Below are 20,391 nucleotides of genomic sequence, written 5' to 3'. Positions count from 1 at the left end.
GAAATTTGCTAGTAAGTAGTGTGTTCGTTTGTTAACGGATTTGACTATTGTTTGATGTTTTGATCTCTGTCACTCCCTGGGAACTTTCTCTTTATTTAACAAGAGCCAACAATTCTGTCAGGGAAATCCAAGTAGGCCCTTTCTGATTATTCAATATTCAACAAAAACTGATCTATCATTCTTCTTTTCAACTTGAGTTAGATATGAACTGATCATAGAGATGTGAACAAGAGCTCAATATGCCATTATAATAAAATACTAATACTTAGCTCTTATGCAGTGCCTTACATTTCAGGCCCACAAAGCATTTTGGAAATGTTAATTAAGCCTCACAACCCTCTTACAAGTTTGTGAGGACAGTGAATTATTTCCATTATTTTCAATTTTTTGCATTTTTTTAGTTTCTGTGTCTATGTACGAATTTCTTCCACAATGTTGGAGAATTTCCTTTATAGGAGAAGAGGGGGCTGTTCCTTAATAGATGATGAACATTTATGGTGGATATGTTTTGTTTCCAGATATGTTGGACCTGAAAACTTTAGATTCAGGTTTCCTTCAAGGCCATTGGGAGCTGGAAATAGTCACATTGTCCTGTTTCTTGCTAGCTTACTTATTGCCTGGTCATTATGAAATGTCAAATAAAAAGAAAAAAAAAGCTAAAATTTTCACAAAAAAACAAAATCATTGCATTTTCATATTAAGAAATGAAGTAAATAATTAGGTTGATGCACATTCTTATAGGTTACAAAAATATATGCACAAATGCCAATGAAATTGAAAGGCTACCCAAAAATGTATACATTCCCCCAAACCCAGAAATTTAATTTCTTAGCCTCTTAAGGCATCACTTACCATGTGTTGCATACAATAATCACATATGTATACAAACAAATAGAAAAAGCAGCAAGTTTAATTTCCCTCAACCGTAAAAGATTCATGAAAAAGTATTATATTTCAAAGAATTTTAATTTAATCTAAATAATAGGAGAGAAAAGAGAGATCTTCCATATTTTAATTGAAAAATCACCAGCTGGAGAACACTGAGACAGTGAAACAATCAGGAAAGCATTGAGATATAAATTGGAGAATGAAACAAAACAGAAAATTTCAAATGGCCTCACTAGTAGACTACTATTGTAAATACAGCAATCCAAAAAAACCGTATATAGTGATTAAAGGAAAGAATAATTACTACTGTACTGTTCTTTTGCTTTGAGGATTGGCTCTCATCTATGAGAAGCCTAGCTAAACAACCCATCAAAATATGCTGTACTAATCTAGGAAATACACTGGTAACACAGACACCTTCTAATATAGAATAAACTGCCAACGTATGAATAGCGTGAGGCAGGGGGAGGGACAGGGGAGCATTGTGAATCGCTTCTGTAGGTTTCTATCTGCACTTTAAAAATTCACCTCCTCTCTAAGGGCCTGATCTAAAGCCCTTTAAAGTCAAAGGAAAGACTCCCACTGACTTTACTGGGTTTTGTTCCAGGGCCTAAATTCCATGCAATTCCATCTTCAGTGCTGTAAAGAATGAGGTATGTACTGTTCTTCATCCCACGATGTGGAGCCCACCCTGTTTTGGATGTAGCTGAAGTGAGGAGGTCCTGAGTTTTATGACATGGGAGATCTACCAACAATAGATGGAAAGCCTCACTGTCATGAACAAGGATCACTATACCTTTTTCAGTATTTGGTGTTCCTATGGGGACACTGATCAGATATACTAATGATGTCAATTATATTTACAGGCTGAGATTTTCACCTGGGTCTAAAGGAAGTAGGTGTTCATCTACCCCTGAATTTCAACAAGAATGTAGCTTCTATCTCCCTTAGGTTTCTTTGAAAATCCCAGACAAAATGTACTTGTGTTTGATTAGTTGGCTCTAAAATTAGAGTTTTTTTGTTTTGTTTTGTCTTTGCCTACTGATTTCTTGTTTAAATCTTTATATTGCGCTAAATTCTTCACCTGGTGTAAATCAGTGCATCTCCATTGACTTCACTGATCTCCATAGCTCCACTGGACAGTGCAAAGGATTTGGCCCTGTATGGGTAAATTATTGTTTTACACAGCACCTTGCACAAGCCAGTGCTCTTTTAAATTATGAACAAACATGCAACATGGTGAGAAATGGCAATCTGTGTTATAATAATATGAAGACTTATTACTGACCATTTTAATGTGGATACATTTGAGAATATATATTTTCCTATAAGATCCATAACCCCGTGAGTCTATCTGTAAACACCTCTAATTACCAGACATGTTTGATATTGACAATTTTAGCAAGGACAGAGCATATGGAAGCACTTTTATGTTACTAATTATTATAAGTAATAGTATAGTGTGGTTTGTGTAACTTGTGATAGAATACAAAACCCATGGTCCCTGTTTTAAGGAGCTGAGATAAAAACAAACACAGAGAAAGAATTAGTGCAAATTCTGGAGATTATGTATAATTTTGTACAGTTAGAAGGCATCATGGAAGAGAGATGTCATAAGGAAGGATTTAGGGAGGGAGGAAACTATTTAGCCCACCAGAAGCTACAAAACTGCTCCAAGTCTTGGCATTCCTTTGTCCATAATTATTTTCCTGAGTCTGTGTTTTCAAGTTTATTTCAAAAAGTTTTGCACAACATACTTGTCTGATGGAAGTAATGTTTTTAATACTACATGTACTGCAATTACTTTGTAATGACAATATCCTTTAAATGATGAAAAATACCATGCAAAGATACAGTAATTACTGGGTTTCAGAGTAACAGCCGTGTTAGTCTATTCGCAAAAAGAAAAGGAGTACTTGTGGCACCTTAGAGACTAACCAATTTATTTGAGCATGAGCTTTCGTGAGCTACAGCTCACTTCATCGGATGCATACCGTGGAAACTGCAGCAGACTTTATATACACACAGAGAATATGAAACAATACCTCCTCCCACCCCACTGTCCTGCTGGTAATAGCTTATCTAAAGTGATCATCAAGTTGGGCCATTTCCAGCACAAATCCAGGTTTGGTAATTACAGTTTAAACGTGAGACCTGTTAGATCAAAGGAGAACTCAACCAAAACCATAAAACATTGCCTATCTTCAAGTTGAAAACCATCAGCTACATGATTTTCACCAAAAACCATAAACCTGCCCCTAGTCACTTGAAACTTGACTTACATTTGCTTTAGAGTTAGTACAAATTCACTGAAGACATTGTGAACTTTTTTGCTAGTTTGAATTTTTGGATGCTAACAAAATCTGAGACCAAGAAAATTTGCCTGATTATTTAAAAAGGTTTGTAAAGCTGTAGCGATGATGATCTGTTTTAGAAGAGAGAGACACAATTATCCTATGATGAAAGGTAATTATCATTTTAGTTACATAATTATTTTATGGTTATATGACCACTGGAGAATCAAGTTGTTGTGTTTTCCTTTCTGCACGTGGGACAAACACCAGTAATAAACTCCATTTTTTCTGCCTTCCATAACATGAAACAGTTTGAAATAAAAGTTGTACTTGCAAAAATGTCTGAAATTCTAACTCCCCGTCTAATCTATAGTAAAACACATAATAAAAATGGGCCAAATTCATCCCTGATGTAAGTCCACTGACTACAGTGTGGTTACATCAGGGAAGAAAATGAAGGAAATGTAGCCCTTGTAAAAATCCACTGGGCCAAAGGAACAAAGACATGTTAACTATGTTTTCACTAGTCCACCCCATTATCTGATCTACAGTTTCAGTAATATAAGACACAATTATTTTTTATTGTTCAGATAATTCTCCTATCTTGTTATATACCCCAGAGTGGAGAGGAGAGGAGGCAGCTGTCAACCCATGAGCAAACACTCTATGGAGTAGATTTAAAGAATGGCCCACAACACAGCTTCTGATTTTCACATACACATCTTCCAGATCAAAAATTTATCAGCAGGCCAATCAGGAAGTTGGATGGCTAACTGATTTGCACACACAAACACCTGCGTGCACACACACAAAACATGTAACACTTCCAGAAAGGAATTCAGAAGCTTTGACTTTATATAGTTTTGAAATTATAAAGTTAAATAAATGAGCGTGCTGCATACAAAAATGAGAAGTAAATAATGTTCATGCTGTGTAACATATTAGGAGTTCCAGGACCAAAACCAGTAATGATGCTATTATATGAATGTGCTGCTATAACATATTCTACTTCCTGGGATGAGTAAAAAACAAGTGAAGGGCACTTCCAAAAATGGCTCCTCTGGATGTCTAATATTAAAGCTCATCATATTCCACTTTTCCAGAAATGGGAAGAGAGAGATGAACAGAAAATGCTGTATGGCTTATCCACAGCATTAGAGCCAATGTTATTACCATATCATACATTTACATTCAGTTTCATTCACTGAATGTAAATGTAAAAAATACTGTTTTATTGTCTATAGATTGCTGGATTATAAAATAGAAAAATTTGTCAGTAATTCCACACATTACAATTATACAGCACACACACTGATTAATACTGAGTGATGCCTTTTTGAGAGATAGTGAATCAGAGGTGCATATTTTCATCTTGAGCTTAATCGTCTACTTGTTCTGAGATTAGTGTGCATCTATTCATAATTTCACTTGTTCTCCTTTTCTCTCATTCTCTCTCTCACTTTTCTCTTTATATAGAAATATGTCACATCCATAAATATGTAAATACAACATGTAAATACAGCATACATATATATATTATCATTTAAGACAAATACTGTAGTAAAAACATCTGTACATATAAAGTGCTCAGAAGACCAATTCAGCAACACAATCATCCTTGCAGACTCACAGTATCACATTCTGTAGAGGGCACCCTTGTTTCAGCTAGAGCATATTACCTTTTCCCTCTTTCTTTGTAAGTAACTTTGACTACATTATGTCACATCTGAAATTGTCAGATACATACAATAGTAAAAGACTTTCTCTGATGGTATTATTACAATGCATGGTATAGACCTGTGAAACAGAACAAAGTGTAGCTACAGAGAGTACACTTTTCTTTTCAAATAGTATCAATGATTTTTACCTTAACAACTGATCATGAATTAATTTGCTGCTAAGAAGGACATACTCACACTAAAGATATTGTCTGTCTGCTATTATTTTTATTCCATTTTCGTCTTTATTGTTCCTTTGAGGGATTTTCTCTTCCCAATATTCAAAGAGACAGGAAGAATGTTCTATGTTAAATTAAAGGAAGGTTTTAAGCTAACATTGCTGTAGCTGCACATTTCCTCCTTATTTCTCTATAAACCATAACATTAAAAGTTCCCAGAATTCAGATTTATGCAACAATGAGCCCTGATAACTGCTAGGATAAAAGCTATTGTCTACACGCGCCAACACCAATACCACATCCAATGAAATTCCCTTTTGAAATCATACTGTTTCTATGCAATCACCTTGTTGCCCAAATACTTCATACTCAATATACTGGATTTTACTGACATAGCTGCTCTTTTTCAACATTGCTGCTTATAGAACTCTCTCTTTTCCTCAACACCATCATTTCTGGGATTTTTTCAATAATTTTGATTAATGTAAAGTTTACATCATTACCATCTGACAGCTGTTGGGTGGCCTTTGTGAAATGAGTTGGTGGTCTCAGGCCATTTCCTATGAGACAGATGTTCACATCATAAAAACAAATCACCACCACAGTTGTCACTAAGGTCTCAATCCAGCAAAGCACTTAAACCCATATTCAGCTTCGGAGTTAGCATATGCTTAAAGTTAACCATATGTTAAGTGATCCGCTGGATTGGGGCCTAAATTAGCAGAGGCCAAAGAATAGCAAACGGACATGGAGAATGATCTTCTATAGATGATCCTTTCAAAAAGGCATTATTCCCAGAAGTCCTCCAATTCAAGGCTATGCCACTTCCCCAGTGGCTGGTAGGGGAACTGGTGCCCATCAGGACTCTGGGTTCCAGCCCAGGGATCCTTGAACCAACCATGAATGTTTGCACCATCCCAAACCTTGTTGCCATTCCCTAAACTGCTCCTATTCCACCTCTATCAGGCTTCTTTCTCCACCACTTCTCTGGGTGAACCCTTACTTCAAGGCCTTCATCCCAGGGTTTCTATTCTTCCCTGGGTTTCCTCCTTTCCCTTCCTAAGCCCAGAGTGTGACTGCACGCTTCCACACTACAGCTTCCTTATGCCCTCACTTCCTGACCTTATACCAACGCTGCCTGGTCCTGCCCAGCTGGGCTCCATCTTCTATCATTGCTTCCTATCAAGCCTTACTTAGCCCCTTCTGAGTCACATTAACTTTTTCCAGGCTGGTGTGGGGTAGTGATGAGATAGCAAGTGTGAAAAATTGGGACAGGGAGTGGGGGGTAATAGGCACCTATATAAGATAAAGACCCAAATATCGGGACTGTCCCTATAAAATCGGGACATCTCGTCACCCTAGTGTGGTGCGAACACCTCATCACAGAGACCAACACTCAGGCTCTGTAATCTGACACAAATAAGTAACAACTTTCTGAATTTTGACTTTCAGTATGCAGACCTTTACATTTGTGGTAAATATTGGTGTTAAAATAATTTTAATTTAATTCTTTTCTTCTCCTCTCTCCCCACCATTTTACCACAGGAAATCTAATGTTCAGCCAGGACAGCAGAGAATCACTTTCTTCTTCTAGCTGGTTGGATAAAGAATGCACTGCTGTGTGATAGGGTATGCCATATTAACCTGTAACAATCAGAAGACATTGTTTGCTTTCCTAGGATGCTACCATGATGACTGGAGGTAGGATCTTTCAATGACTTCCATTATCATCTAATTATCTGATTGCTTTTACTATTGCTTGCCCATATCACTGGTGAAAAGAACAATTTTCATCAGTGTCTCTAAGCAACTTTGGAATCAAGACTCTCATTATCAGAATTTCAACAGTAAAGACATACAATCCTGAAGAAATACTGTACTAGTATGCATTGAAGGAGTGACTGGAAATCAGTATTTTGTACCTTTGAAAACAGTGTAAATTCTACAGCTATTATTACAAATATTTTTTCATATAAGGATAAGAGCTCTCATGTCTGTAGGAAGCATTTTTTACAAGTGTTTACTGTTGGGGCCCAATGCATCATTAGTTGCAACTCTATTTAAGTCAACGTTAGATCACATGTGAATCTGAGTCCCTATTTTTAGCCATTTATGGCTATCTCACACAGATTTGCACTATTTGTATGTGTGAGCTGATAGTGTTTGTGGCAGGCAAAGGTAGGCAAACGTGCAATGGTAACAGCAAAGGAAGTAGTAACAATAGTGTGTCTTGCTTCAAAAACATCACTATTTATTACTGATAGTGTTCACCTTTTCTCACTATCTGAAGACCATAGAATCATAGAATACCAGGGTTGGAAGGGACCCCTGAAGGTCATCTAGTCCAACCCCCTGCTCGAAGCAGGACCAATTCCCAGTTAAATCATCCCAGCCAGGGCTTTGTCAAGCCTGACCTTAAAAACCTCTAAGGAAGGAGATTCTACCACCTCCCTAGGTAACGCATTCCAGTGTTTCATCACCCTCTTAGTGAAAAAGCTTTTCCTAATATCCAATCTAAACCTCCCCCACTGCAACTTGAGACCATTACTCCTCGTTCTGTCATCTGCTACCATTGAGAACAGTCTAGAGCCATCCTCTTTGGAACCCCCTTTCAGGTAGTTGAAAGCAGCTATCAAATCCCCCCTCATTCTTCTCTTCTGCAGGCTAAACAATCCCAGCTCCCTCAGCCTCTCCTCATAAGTCATGTGTTCTAGACCCCTAATCATTTTTGTTGCCCTTCGCTGGACTCTCTCCAATTTATCCACATTCTTCTTGTAGTGTGGGGCCCAAAACTGGACACAGTACTCCAGATGAGGCCTCACCAATGTCGAATAGAGGGGAACGATCACGTCCCTCGATCTGCTCGCTATGCCCCTACTTATACATCCCAAAATGCCATTGGCCTTCTTGGCAACAAGGGCACACTGCTGACTCATATCCAGCTTCTCGTCCACTGTCATCCCTAGGTCCTTTTCCGCAGAACTGCTGCCTAGCCATTCGGTCCCTAGTCTGTAGCAGGGGCATTGGATTCTTCCATCCTAAGTGCAGGACCCTGCACTTATCCTTATTGAACCTCATCAGATTTCTTTTGGCCCAATCCTCCAATTTGTCTAGGTCCTTCTGTATCCTATCCCTCCCCTCCAGCATATCTACCACTCCTCCCAGTTTAGTATCATCCGCAAATTTGCTGAGAGTGCAATCCACACCATCCTCCAGATCATTTATGAAGATATTGAACAAAACCGGCCCCAGGACCGACCCTTGGGGCACTCCACTTGATACCGGCTGCCAACTAGACATGGAGCCATTGATCACTACCCGTTGAGCCCGACAATCTAGCCAGCTTTCTACCCACCTTATAGTGCATTCATCCAGCCCATACTTCCTTAACTTGCTGACAAGAATACTGTGGGAGACCGTGTCAAAAGTTTTGCTAAAGTCAAGAAACAATACATCCACTGCTTTCCCTTCATCCACAGAACCAGTAATCTCATCATAAAAGGAGATTAGATTAGTCAGGCATGACCTTCCCTTGGTGAATCCATGCTGGCTGTTCCTGATCACTTTCCTCTCATGCAAGTGCATCAGGATTGATTCTTTGAGGACCTGCTCCATGATTTTTCCAGGGACTGAGGTGAGGCTGACTGGCCTGTAGTTCCCAGGATCCTCCTTCTTCCCTTTTTTAAAGATTGGCACTACATTAGCCTTTTTCCAGTCATCTGGGACTTCCCCCGTTCGCCATGAGTTTTCAAAGCTAATGGCCAATGGCTCTGCAATCACAGCCGCCAATTCCTTCAGCACTCTCGGATGCAACTCGTCCGGCCCCATGGACTTGTGCACGTCCAGCTTTTCTAAATAGTCCCTAACCACCTCTATTTCCACAGAGGGCTGACCATCTCTTCCCCATTTTGTGATGCCCAGCGCAGCAGTCTGGGAGCTGACCTTGTTAGTGAAAACAGAGGCAAAAAAAGCATTGAGTACATTAGCTTTTTCCACATCCTCTGTCACTAGGTTGCCTCCCTCATTCAGTAAGGGGCCCACACTTTCCTTGGCTTTCTTCTTGTTGCCAACATACCTGAAGAAACCCTTCTTGTTACTCTTGACATCTCTTGCTAGCTGCAGCTCCAGGTGCAATTTGGCCCTCCTGATATCATTCCTACATGCCCAAGCAATATTTTTATACTCTTCCCTGGTCATATGTCCAACCATGTTAAAGGACTATTTTAAAACTAAATTTTAGGAAACCAAAGAAGCCAGATTCTACTGATTTGCACTGGTGCAATTAACAGGGATCATTCCACTGTAAAAACCAGCATAACACTAGTGTTTGTAAAGAATCAGAACTAAGCTCCCTACCTCTGTTTGCACGTTTGTGATATTTGTTGCAAATTGCATCACACGTGTTGAAAATCCCGGCTTCTAAGACATATCATGTTAATGATGTGCTGCTCCTTCTAGTGGGAGTAGATATTGTGGATTCATTCCTATTATATCCTCACCATGAACTGGAAACACAATATGTGCGGGCAGAACTTGTTCCACTTCCTACGCTTTGGTTGAAATTTTGCATGATGGTGGTAGCTGGAGAAATTAATAGATGATTTGTATTTTATTTTATTTTATTTTTTTGTTAACACAGAGACTACTAGTAATAGAACTATTTTTGTTTTAAATGTTAGATCTTGTTTATTACTGTACTGCCAGTTTTGGTTGTAGCAAGAGTAATTTCAGGTACTTGGTCCCCCTGTCTGGATTCTGTTCAGGATGAACATGGATTTTCACATTCAGAAATTGATTAAGCATTAATGCTGCTGATCTCATCTACGGAAGAATCATCAACCGGTATTTCCACTTTCTCCTTCATGGTACTGACATCAGATTTCTGAATCTCATAATTGTCATCCCTAGCATTAACCCAGGGCTCCGCTGCCATGACCATCTCAATATCCTTTTCCTCGAAATGGGAAAGTTTGAGAAACAGCAAGGTCAGGATCATACGTGTCAAGGAATGGCAGTAACGATCTAAATGCATTTAAGGTTGGTTTACATCTTGCCCTTCTGGAGCGAGGCATTAACACTGCCTGTCAAGAATGGACTGAACACTTCAGTAATGGCTTTCACTAGCTATGAGGAGTATGAATCCATCTCACCGGTCATGCCACATTCCCAACCACTTCCAGGACCTCTGTTCATGAAGTCAGGTAAAAACTCTATTTTACATTCTTGTGTGCTATTAGATTATTCTTTTTAGTACTTTATTCCATCGTCATGTAGTCAGTTACTTGATCTTATGCAAACAGTTTTGCTTAGTCCACAGGAAATTCCACATAAGGTCTATTGCTTTAACAGGTATTTATTTTAGTGACCACCACTGTGATTTGTACTGTATTTATGATATCTCAAGATGTTTCACACATTCTGAGTCAAAGTCTGAAAGGGAATAATTTGCATATATTTCCTGAGTTGTACATGCAGTTAATATTGATCCGTTGGTAAAGGAGAAAGAGAACAAAATGCTGCCTAATAATAGCAATTACATTATATATAGTTTGTGAGAATCACTTTTCAGGATCAATTTTTGAACCTGGAGGACAGATTATAGCTGTGCTTAGCATCACTGCTGAAGTTAAGGTTTCTTTGATACTTCACTTCTAATCTGTGACATACACCATCTATTACAGCAATTTGCAGATGGTAAAAGCTCTTACTTTTAGTTTTTTGGAGCTGATACCAATGAATCACAAGCATCTTGGCTCAAGTCTCAGCCAGAGTAGCACGAATGGAGTTACATTTCAAAGATTTGACCTGATATTTTAGCCAATTCCCACTGACTCTAATGAAAGCTAAAGCCCTGTAACAAAGCTTTGAATGTGTACTTCAGCAGGCTTGTCTATACCAAAAAAAATGAGGCCCCATAATTCACCGCACTGAGTAGGGTTATTTGACACTAGTAAAAATGCCTCCATCCCATACAGACTCCAATCCCCACAGTTGCTATCACTTTTGGAAATGCTCTGGCGTAGAATTACTGGTCCCAGGTTTCCAAACATGTGTAAGTGGGGGATGGAGCACTCTGGTTATTGTAAACATTGCTTCAGACTAAAATGTCAGTCATTTCAAATAAAAACCTACAGTACCTCTGTCAAATTGGTGTAGCCATTTGAATCCTGGGGTCATATACTTTCTGCATGGAACTGCCTTTCATGCCAATGCAAATCCTGCCAAGAGAAATAAGTACCACTTATATTCTTTTAAATTAACAACATAACTGCCAATATAGTAAATATATGCCAGAAACATTGTCCCAAATAAGCCATGATCCTGCTGCAGTGTCATTACCACATCCTGGTGATTTTTAGGTTTTCTTCTTAAATGACTGAACAAACAAGGCATGGAATCAACAGAATGAATATAACAAAGTCCAGTTTCTACTAGCTCATCAGCTATTGAAAAACTTTGCCCCTTCCAATATTTCTACCACTCCCCTCTCTAGAGCTACCTCTGTGGCCCTGCCGCACTCATGGCCTCCTCCTCTGGTTCCTCTCACCCTTATCTTTCCACCTACGGTTGCCCAGCGATGGCTCCTTCTTCCCTCATCCGCATTCTTATCTCTTCAGTGGCTGCCTCCACCCTTCTCTCCTGATGACTGCCAGTCCCCAGGAACTGAACTGTCTCCCCTTCCAGGCTCCTATTCTGGCAACAGATCAGTGCCCTACCAGCAGCAGCTAGCACCAGAGTTAGCTGGTTAGCTAACCTGAGTTAAGATTACAATTTTTTTTTTTTGCAGTATAGCTATATCTTCTGTTTCCTAATATACCTCCTCCAGAGAGCTAGAGGACACCACTCTGTAAGGCCTTGAAACTGGCACGTCCCAGGATTACAGCATTTACACACACACGCAATTATTTGAAAAATGCATGGTCCTAGGTATGTCTACAATTGGAGCTGGGAGTATGATTCCCAGAGAGATATCTCGCTCTAGCTCTCTTTGAGCTCATGTACTAAAACCAGAATGCAGCCATGGCGGTGCAAGCTTCAGAACAGGCTAGCTGCCCAAACTATGTGCCTAGGGTCTCTGGTGGGCAGGTGTTCAAGGCAGATACATTCTGGTTTTCGTGAGCTAGTTCCATGAGAGCTAGCATGAGTATATCTCCTTGAGTGGAAAATCATACCCCCAGCTCAGAGCACAGACATACTGTACTCTCAGTCAGAAAAAAAAATGTAGCAGTTTGACTTGCCTAATTTAATAGAGAGTCTTAACAAAATGTTGTATATCTCTGATAATTAAACAATTCAGGAATAGCAAAAAAGTATTGATTCAACTGCAGAGCTGGACAGCAGTTATATAAAACCAAACATGTTTTCTGTCTTTTTATGATATTTCCAGATGCAGCATCTCTATACTGAAGATGTTTAATGTGGTAGTGTATCTTAAAACAAAACCAGCCACTCATCCACCCAGAGAAGATAATATTTATTGGGCCTGATTCTGTACAGTCTTGCCCTTCATGTAGGCTTTTGCCCCTGTAGAAACTACCCTTTTGATCCAAGAATATTTAACACCAACTTTGATCTTCAAGTCCATAGTTTTCAATGGCTATTCACAGTGCAGGGCAGCAGAGAATCAGACCCCTCATGTTTCATGAATGTCCTGCACTTTATTATAGTATGGGACCAATATTCCTTATATATACACAGAAGAAAATAATTTGGGGCCAGACTGCTACAGATTGTGACAAGGAGAATAGTGGAGATTGCACAAAGAGCCACCCCATTCTGTGAAATGCCCTATGACTGTTACAATCAATGGACTCTTCCCCTCAGTGCATCCTGAAGCACACATCACTGTAATATGAGGGAGGGAGCTGGTGAAAAGGCAGGCCATGGGCTATCCTCACTCTACACCAGCCTGCAGAGCAGGCCAGCTTCAGCCTGCTAAAGGGGGTGGTGAGGGAGCATCATCCTGACAGGTGGCACAGCCTGAGCAGTGTCCCTGTGCAAAGGGCTCCCTTCATGATCTCCCCATGGGCCCACACCGCTCTATAACACCCTATACACAGGACAGTGGGTAAATGCCACAATCTGGCCTTCTCCATTACCAGTGGATTCACGCACAGCACTATCTCGATCACGGTGTGTGACTCAACCCATCCTCCCCATTGTCAAAAAGATTTGCCAAGAAACTTAAACCTTCTTGCAGCTTGTGAGACAACATGAGTTAGTAAATTAACTGGCCTCTACCACCCATTGTACATTACTCATACAGTAAAGTGTACAGCATTCTTAATATCTGAAACAAACTGCCAAATAACCAACACCTAGCACATAATTAAAGTCTTTCATAGCTGCCACAGTTCACAAGTTCTGCTTTTGGATCACAATCTCTTACATCTTACCTTTCTGACATGAGACACCTGAGATCGAATAGTCTGGATAAATATTATGTACATAAATATGGATATAGACACACATGCACATAAAGCATCTGTCATTTGAGAGCTCAATAAAAATGCAAATTAGCCATTGCTACTGCCTAAACAGAAGCAGTGGAAGTGTACACATATTGACCTGCATGTTTGATACAATTATGAAGATAAACATGCAGAGGGAAAATTTACACATATCGCATAAAGGTTTAGCCATGCAGCTATTCCCATGGAGGTCAGTTAAGGTCATGGTGCTAACTAGCTGATCCTCATTTCCATTCCCCTAGATCTCTCCAAAAACACACTCCACAGCGTTAACCCAAATCTCACACGTTTCCCTCAATAATGTGGTTTTTCTATTTTCATGTGTTTTTAATGTCATGTTTCATTTTTTCTCATCTCATCAGTCTCATCGAGCAGCACAAGGAAGCTACCCTGTTCCATCACTGTGTCTACATTAGCCTTTTTTCTAAAATTTCCCCATGTCGTTAGCACCAGTGCAAGTCCACTAATGTCACTGAGGAGCAGGTTTCGCTTGAATGCCGGCATTTTAACCACAGGTTCATCCATCTGCTCAGAGCAGGTCTACACAAAGTCGTGAACACGCCGACAGTGCCTTTTCTGCACTACTGCTGCCACCATTAGGGTTCTCAGCTGTTCAAGTTTTCCCAGGATCATCCCCCTTTTTTGAGGTAGCTGTCCTGGGAAATCTGGAAGGGTGCTCAGGACACACCGCCAGCTGTCCAGTTCTGTGGACTCAGGACCATGGCAGATGTCCCATTTTTTTGTACCTCACAGGTGGCAATCCTAGCCACCATTGCTACCACCAGCAAACCTGCATCAGTGCCAATAACCAGAGGACATTTTAGCAAAAGCGTCTACAGTGAACAAAGCTTTGAGGTTAGGTGTGGGATGTTGATTGTCTTCAGAAAGGTCTGCATTTCGTAGCACTCTGCATTAGAGTTAAGACTCACTCACTTGAGCAATATGCTATGACCCTATATTTCAGCAACATGTGACTTATATGAAAAAAATATTCTCTAGATGTATGGTACACCATGTTCTTTACTGATTTGTTGCAACTGGAATGATGACATACAAATATGTAACATGCTCACTACGGCAACCCCAAGGGGTGAGAGTTCAGACTGGAGTGACCTGTTTCATTGATTAGATCAAATCTCAGACTCACATCAGTGAGTTTCATAGCTGAATATTCTGCAGATGCTTTACAAAAGAGGCCAATAATTACTTACTTTAAGCAGAAGTGTCTGGATGGGATCTCCTTTTCTCACAAGTAAGCATGTACGATTAGGCTATGTCTATGCTACAGACCTTAAAGCAGCACACCTGCACCACTGTATGGTCTTCCACATAGCTGCTCTATGCCAAACAGGAGTGAGCTCTCCCGCAGGCATAATTAAACCACCCCTAACAAGCAGGAGCAGCTATGTCAGTGGGAGAGCGTCTCCTGTCGATATAGTACTGTCCACACCTGTGCTTTTGTCGGTGAACCTTATATCAGTCAGGAAGGTGGTTTTTTACACCCCTGACTGACAAGTTTTACTGACAAAAGTGCTAGTGTAGACAAAGCCTTACAGAGACAAAAGACCAAGCAACTGATCCCTGCCCATCCCATGTGAAGCCTAGATAGGCTTGCAGACAAGCCTTCCATTGTTGTACTGCTTTCACTACACAATCACTGAGCATTAAGCAGTCTCACACATGGGGGGAGGGAAGAGGGAGAACATATAGAACCATCAAGGTAATTCAAGCACATAATTTGAATTTTGTGGTTTACTCTGTTTTGGAAAGTGAACACATAAAAGAAAACAACGTATGTTCAGTTATTGTTTTTAAATCCTCTCCCATTTGTTAATGAAATTCTCCTATTCAAATCTCTCGACAGGCAGTGATTAGGCTGGTGCTATGGTTCAATAATTTGCATCCATAGAGAGTTTCAGTCTAATAAATGGCATTCAGATGTGATAGTTACAAACAATGAACTTCTAATAGCTATTGTTGGAGCCTTTAGATTTCACCAAGAAATATCCCCAGAGCAGACCAATATGACCAAGCATTTAAGGATTTTAATATATAGTTCCTGATATACAGCCATAAATATAGCAATAGGCCACACATGTATTGTATTTAACATATACTTGAGGACATCATTCTGACAATCTGCCACCTTTCACAAGCAATAAATTAACATGAAAACTGAAAAATAATTTTAAAATGTATTGGGCTTAATAAATGACAAATTCTGATGCCTTTCTAGGGGCTCAAGTTTTCCAAACCCTGGGGGAACTACCAGAGTGGAGAAGCTGCAAGCTAATTAACATCTACCTCCCCACTGGAGACCATAAATGCTGGGGCCCCACTACACACAAGCACTCACAGCTAGATTGAGTGCTGCTCTCCATTCAGAGACGGCAGTCTGTGACCCTTTGGGGTTCAACCCAGACCAATAAGGAATTGAGTCACTGCATGCCCAGCAACTCAGAGTGCCTTAAATGGTATGCTGCTGTGGCTGACAGCCCTGACACCAACAGCCATCCTACAAGCCTGCAGGTCACACTCTAGCTTCTACCACCCAGTTACTCCTTGCTGGGTGACTCCAACACCCTCCCAGTCCCGAATTTCCCCAAAACCATCTGCCCTGCAATGTCCAGCCCTCTCCTGGAACACTCCCAGAAGTTATTAAATTAATTGTTCCTTGAAAGAGAAAATACACTGCAGTCTGTTAGCTTAACTGGGGTTAATCTACCCTTCCCTTCAATCAGTGCACTGAATTGGTTTACAGTAAAACAAGGTTATTAAACAAAAAGTCAGAGGCTTAGGTGATATCATGTATAAGGACTAAAGATACAAAGGGTTACAAGCAAACACAAGTAAAAATATGCTTCTAAGACTAAAACTTAATTTCAGCAAGTTACAATCTTTGCCTTAGCAGGTTTCTCACCTAAACTCAGTTTCCAGAGACTTCAATCCTGTTGGTTGAAGGACCCAACATTATTTGCCCTGGTCTACACTAGGAGTTGAGGTCGAATTTAGCAGCGTTAAATCAATTTAACCCTGTACCTGTCCACACGACGAAGCCCTTTTTTTTTTTTTTTTTTTTAAACTTAAAGGGATCTTAAAATAGATTTCCTTACTCCATCACCAACAAGGGGATTAGCGCTGAAATCGGCCTTGCTGGGTCGAATTTGGGGTACTGTGGACGTAATTAGACAGTATTGGGCTCCGGGAGCTATCCCAGAGTGCTCCATTGTGACCACTCTGGACAGCGCACTCAACTCAGATGCACTGGCCAGGTAGACAGGAAAAGGCCCGCGAACTTTTGAATTTCGATTTCCTGTTTGGCCAGCGTGGCAAGCTGCAGGTGAGTGCAGAGCTCATCAACAGAGGTGACCATGATGGAGTCCCAGAATCGCAAAAGAGCTCCAGCATGGACCGAACGGGAGGTACAGGATCTGATCGCTGTATGGGGAGAGGAATCTGTGCTATCAGAACTCAGTTCCAGTTTTCAAAATGCCAAAACATTTGTCAAAATCTCCCAGGGCATGAAGGACAGAGGCCATAACAGGGACCCAAAGCAGTGCCACATGAAACTTAAGGAGCTGAGGCAAGCCTACCAGAAAATTAGAGAGGCAAACGGCCGCTCCGGGTCAGAGCCCCAAACATGCTGCTTCTATGATGAGCTGCATGCCATTTTAGGGGGTTCAGCCATCACTACCCCGGCCGTGTTGTTTGACTCCTTCAATGGAGATGGAGGCAACGTGGAAGATGATGATGATGAAGTTGTCGATAGCTCACAGCAAGCAAGCGGAGAAACCAGTTTTCCCGACAGCCAGGAACTGTTTCTCACCCTGAACCTGGAGCCAGTACCCCCCAAACCCATCCAAGGCTGCCTCCCGGACCCGCCAGGCAGAGAAGGGACCTCTGGTGAGTGTACCTTTTAAAATACTATACATGGTTTAAAAGCAAGCATGTTTAATGATTAATTTGCTCTGGCATTTGCGGCTCTCCTGGATGTACTCCCAGAGCCTTTGTAAAATATTTCTGGGGAGGGCAGCCTTATTCTACCCACCATGGTAAGACACTTTACCACACCAGGCCAGTAGCACATACTCGGGAATCATTGGAGAACAAAGCATTGCAGTGTATGTTTGCTGGCACTCAACCAACATCCGTTCTTTATATCTCTGTGTTATCCTCAGGAGAGTGATATCATTCATGGTCACCTGGTTGAAATAGGGTGCTTTTCTTATGGGGACATTCAGAGCTGCCCGTTTCTGCTGGGCTGTTTGCCTGTGGCTGAACAGAAATGCTCCCCGCTGTTAGCCACAGGGAGCGGTGGGGGGAGGCAAAATGCAACCTTGGAACAAAAGCACATGTGCTATGTATGTAATGTCAACAACAAGGTTTACCGTGAAAGAGTGTACCCATTGTTCTATAAAATGTGTCTTTTTAAATACACTGTCCCTTTTTTTTTCCTCCACCAGCTGCATGTGTTTCAAGGATCACAGGATCTTCTCCTTCCCAAAGGCTAGTGAAGATTAGAAGACGAAAAAAATGCACTCGTGATGAAATGTTCTCTGACCTCATGCTGTCCTCCCACACTGACAGAGCACAGACAAATGCGTGGAGGCAGACAATGTCAGAGTGCAGGAAAGCACAAAATGACTGGGAGGAGAGGTGGCAGGCAGAGGAGAGTAAGTGGCGGGCTGAAGAGAGGTCTGAAGCTGAAAGGTGACGGCTGCGTGATGAGAGGAGCCAGGATTCAATGCTGAGGCTACTGGAGGATCAAACTAATACACTCCAGCGTATGGTTGAGCTGCAGGAAAGGCAGCTGGAGCACAGACCACCGCTACAACCCCTGTGTAACCAACCACCCTCCTCCCCAAGTTCCATAGCCTCCTCACCCAGATGCCCAAGAACGCGGTGGGGGGGCCTCTGGCCACCCAGCCACTCTACCCCAGAGGATTGCCCAAGCAACAGAAGGCTGGCATTCAAAAAGTTTTAAAGTTTTAAACTTTTAAAGTGCTGTGTGGCCTTGTCCTTCCCTCCTCCACCACCCCTCCTGATGCTTCTCTCCTCCACCAACCCTCCCGGACTACCTTGGCAGTTATCCCCCTATTTGTGTGATGACTTAATAAAGAATGCATGAACGTTAAGCAACAATTACTTTATTGCCTCTGCAAGCGGTGATCGAAGGGAGGAGGGGAGGGTGGTTAGCTTACAGGGAAGTAGAGTGAACCAAGGGGTGGGGGGTTTCATCAAGGAGAAACAAACAGAACTTTCACACCATAGCCTGTCCAGTCATGAAACTGGTTTTCAAAGCTTCTCTGATGCGTACCGCGCCCTCCTGTGCTCTTCTAACTGCCCTGGTGTCTGGCTGCGCATAACCAGCGGCCAGGTGATTTGCCTCAACCTCCCACCCTGCCATAAACGTCTCCCCCTTACTCTCACAGATATTGTGGAGCGCATAGAAAGCAGTAATAACAGTGGGAATATTGGTTTCACTGAGGTCTAACCGACTCAGTAAACTGCGCCAGCACGCTTTTAAACGTCCAAATGCACATTCTACCACCATTCTGCACTTGCTCAGCCTGTAGTTGAACAGCTCCTGACTACTATCCAGGCTGCCTGCGTACAGCTTCATGAGCCAGGGCATTCAGGGGTAGGCTCGGTCCCCAAGGATAACTGTAGGCATTTCAACATCCCCAACGGTTATTTTCTGGTCTGGGAATAAAGTCCCTTCCTGCAGCTTCTGAAACAGACAAGAGTTCCTGAAGATGCGAGCGTCATGTACCTTTCCCGGCCATCCCACGTTGTTGTTGGTGAAACGTCCCTTGTGATCCACCAGTGCTTGCAGCACTATTGAAAAGTACCCCTTGCGGTTTATGTACTCGCCGGCTTGGTGCTCCGGTGCCAAGATAGGGATATGGGTTCCGTCTATGGCCCCACCACAGTTAGGGAATCATATTGCAGCAAAGCCATCCACTATGGCCTGCACATTTCCCAGGGTCACTATCCTTGATATCAGCAGATCTTTGATTGCGTGGGCTACTTGCATCACAGCAGCCCCCCCAGTAGATTTGTCCACTCCAAATTGATTCCCAACTGACCGGTAACTGTCTGGCATTGCAAGCTTCCACAGGGCTATCGCCACTCGCTTCTCAATTGTGAGGGCTGCTCTCATCTTGGTATTCTTGCGCCTCAGGGCAGGGGAAAGCAAGTCACAAAGTTCCATGAAAATGCCCTTACACATGCGAAAGTTTCGCAACCACTGGGAATCGTCCCAGACCTGCAACACTATGCGGTCCCACCAGTCTATGCTGGTTTCCCGGGCCCAGAATCGGCGTTCCACAGCATGAACCTGCCCCATTAGCACCATGATGCCCGCATTGCCAGGGCCCGTGCTTTGAGAGAAGTCTGTGTCCATGTCCTGATCACTCTCATCACCGCGCTGACATCACCTACTTGCCCGGTTTCGCTTTGCCAGGTTCTGGTGCTGCATGTAGTGCTGGATAATGCGTGTGGTGTTTAATGTGCTCCTAATTGCCAAAGTGATCTGAGCGGGCTCCAGGCTTGCCAGGGTATGGCGTCCGCACAGAAAAAAGGCACAGAATGATTGTCTGTCGTTGCTCTGACAGAAGGAGGGGCTACTGACAACATGGCTTACAGGGTTGGCTTACATCAAGGAGAAACAAAAACAACTGTCACACAGAATGGCCCCCTCAAGGATTGAACTCAAAACCCTGGGTTTAACAGGCTAATGCTCAACCCACTAAGCTACCGTCCCTCTGATATTTCAGGCAGGACTTCACGGAGGGAGGGAGGGAGGGGGGAGCAAATGAATACAAAACAAACCTGGTCT

The 20,391-nt window shown here is 42.0% G+C and overlaps 1 protein-coding gene and 1 long non-coding RNA gene across 2 annotated transcripts in view; both read left to right on the top strand.

Annotated features, from left to right (window-relative positions):
• Window positions 1–20,391, top strand: part of LOC125642892 (uncharacterized) — an 86,698-nt gene that overhangs the window by 57,842 nt on the left and 8,465 nt on the right. Inside the window, exon 4 of the long non-coding RNA XR_007358524.2 lies at window positions 6,625–6,780. This is a non-coding gene — a long non-coding RNA (uncharacterized LOC125642892). The remainder of the gene's footprint in view (window positions 1–6,624; window positions 6,781–20,391) is intronic.
• Window positions 15,882–18,619, top strand: LOC125642891 (myb/SANT-like DNA-binding domain-containing protein 2). Its single transcript, XM_048864811.2, has 2 exons — window positions 15,882–17,453; window positions 18,014–18,619. Exons 1-2 carry the CDS (start codon window positions 16,922–16,924, stop codon window positions 18,262–18,264), a joined length of 783 nt encoding a protein of 260 aa, XP_048720768.1. The 5' UTR covers window positions 15,882–16,921; the 3' UTR covers window positions 18,265–18,619.

Source organism: Caretta caretta, chromosome 9 (assembly GCF_965140235.1).
Source record: "Caretta caretta isolate rCarCar2 chromosome 9, rCarCar1.hap1, whole genome shotgun sequence".
NCBI classification, from domain to species: Eukaryota; Metazoa; Chordata; order Testudines; family Cheloniidae; genus Caretta; species Caretta caretta.
This window is presented reverse-complemented; position numbering and strand designations above follow the sequence as displayed.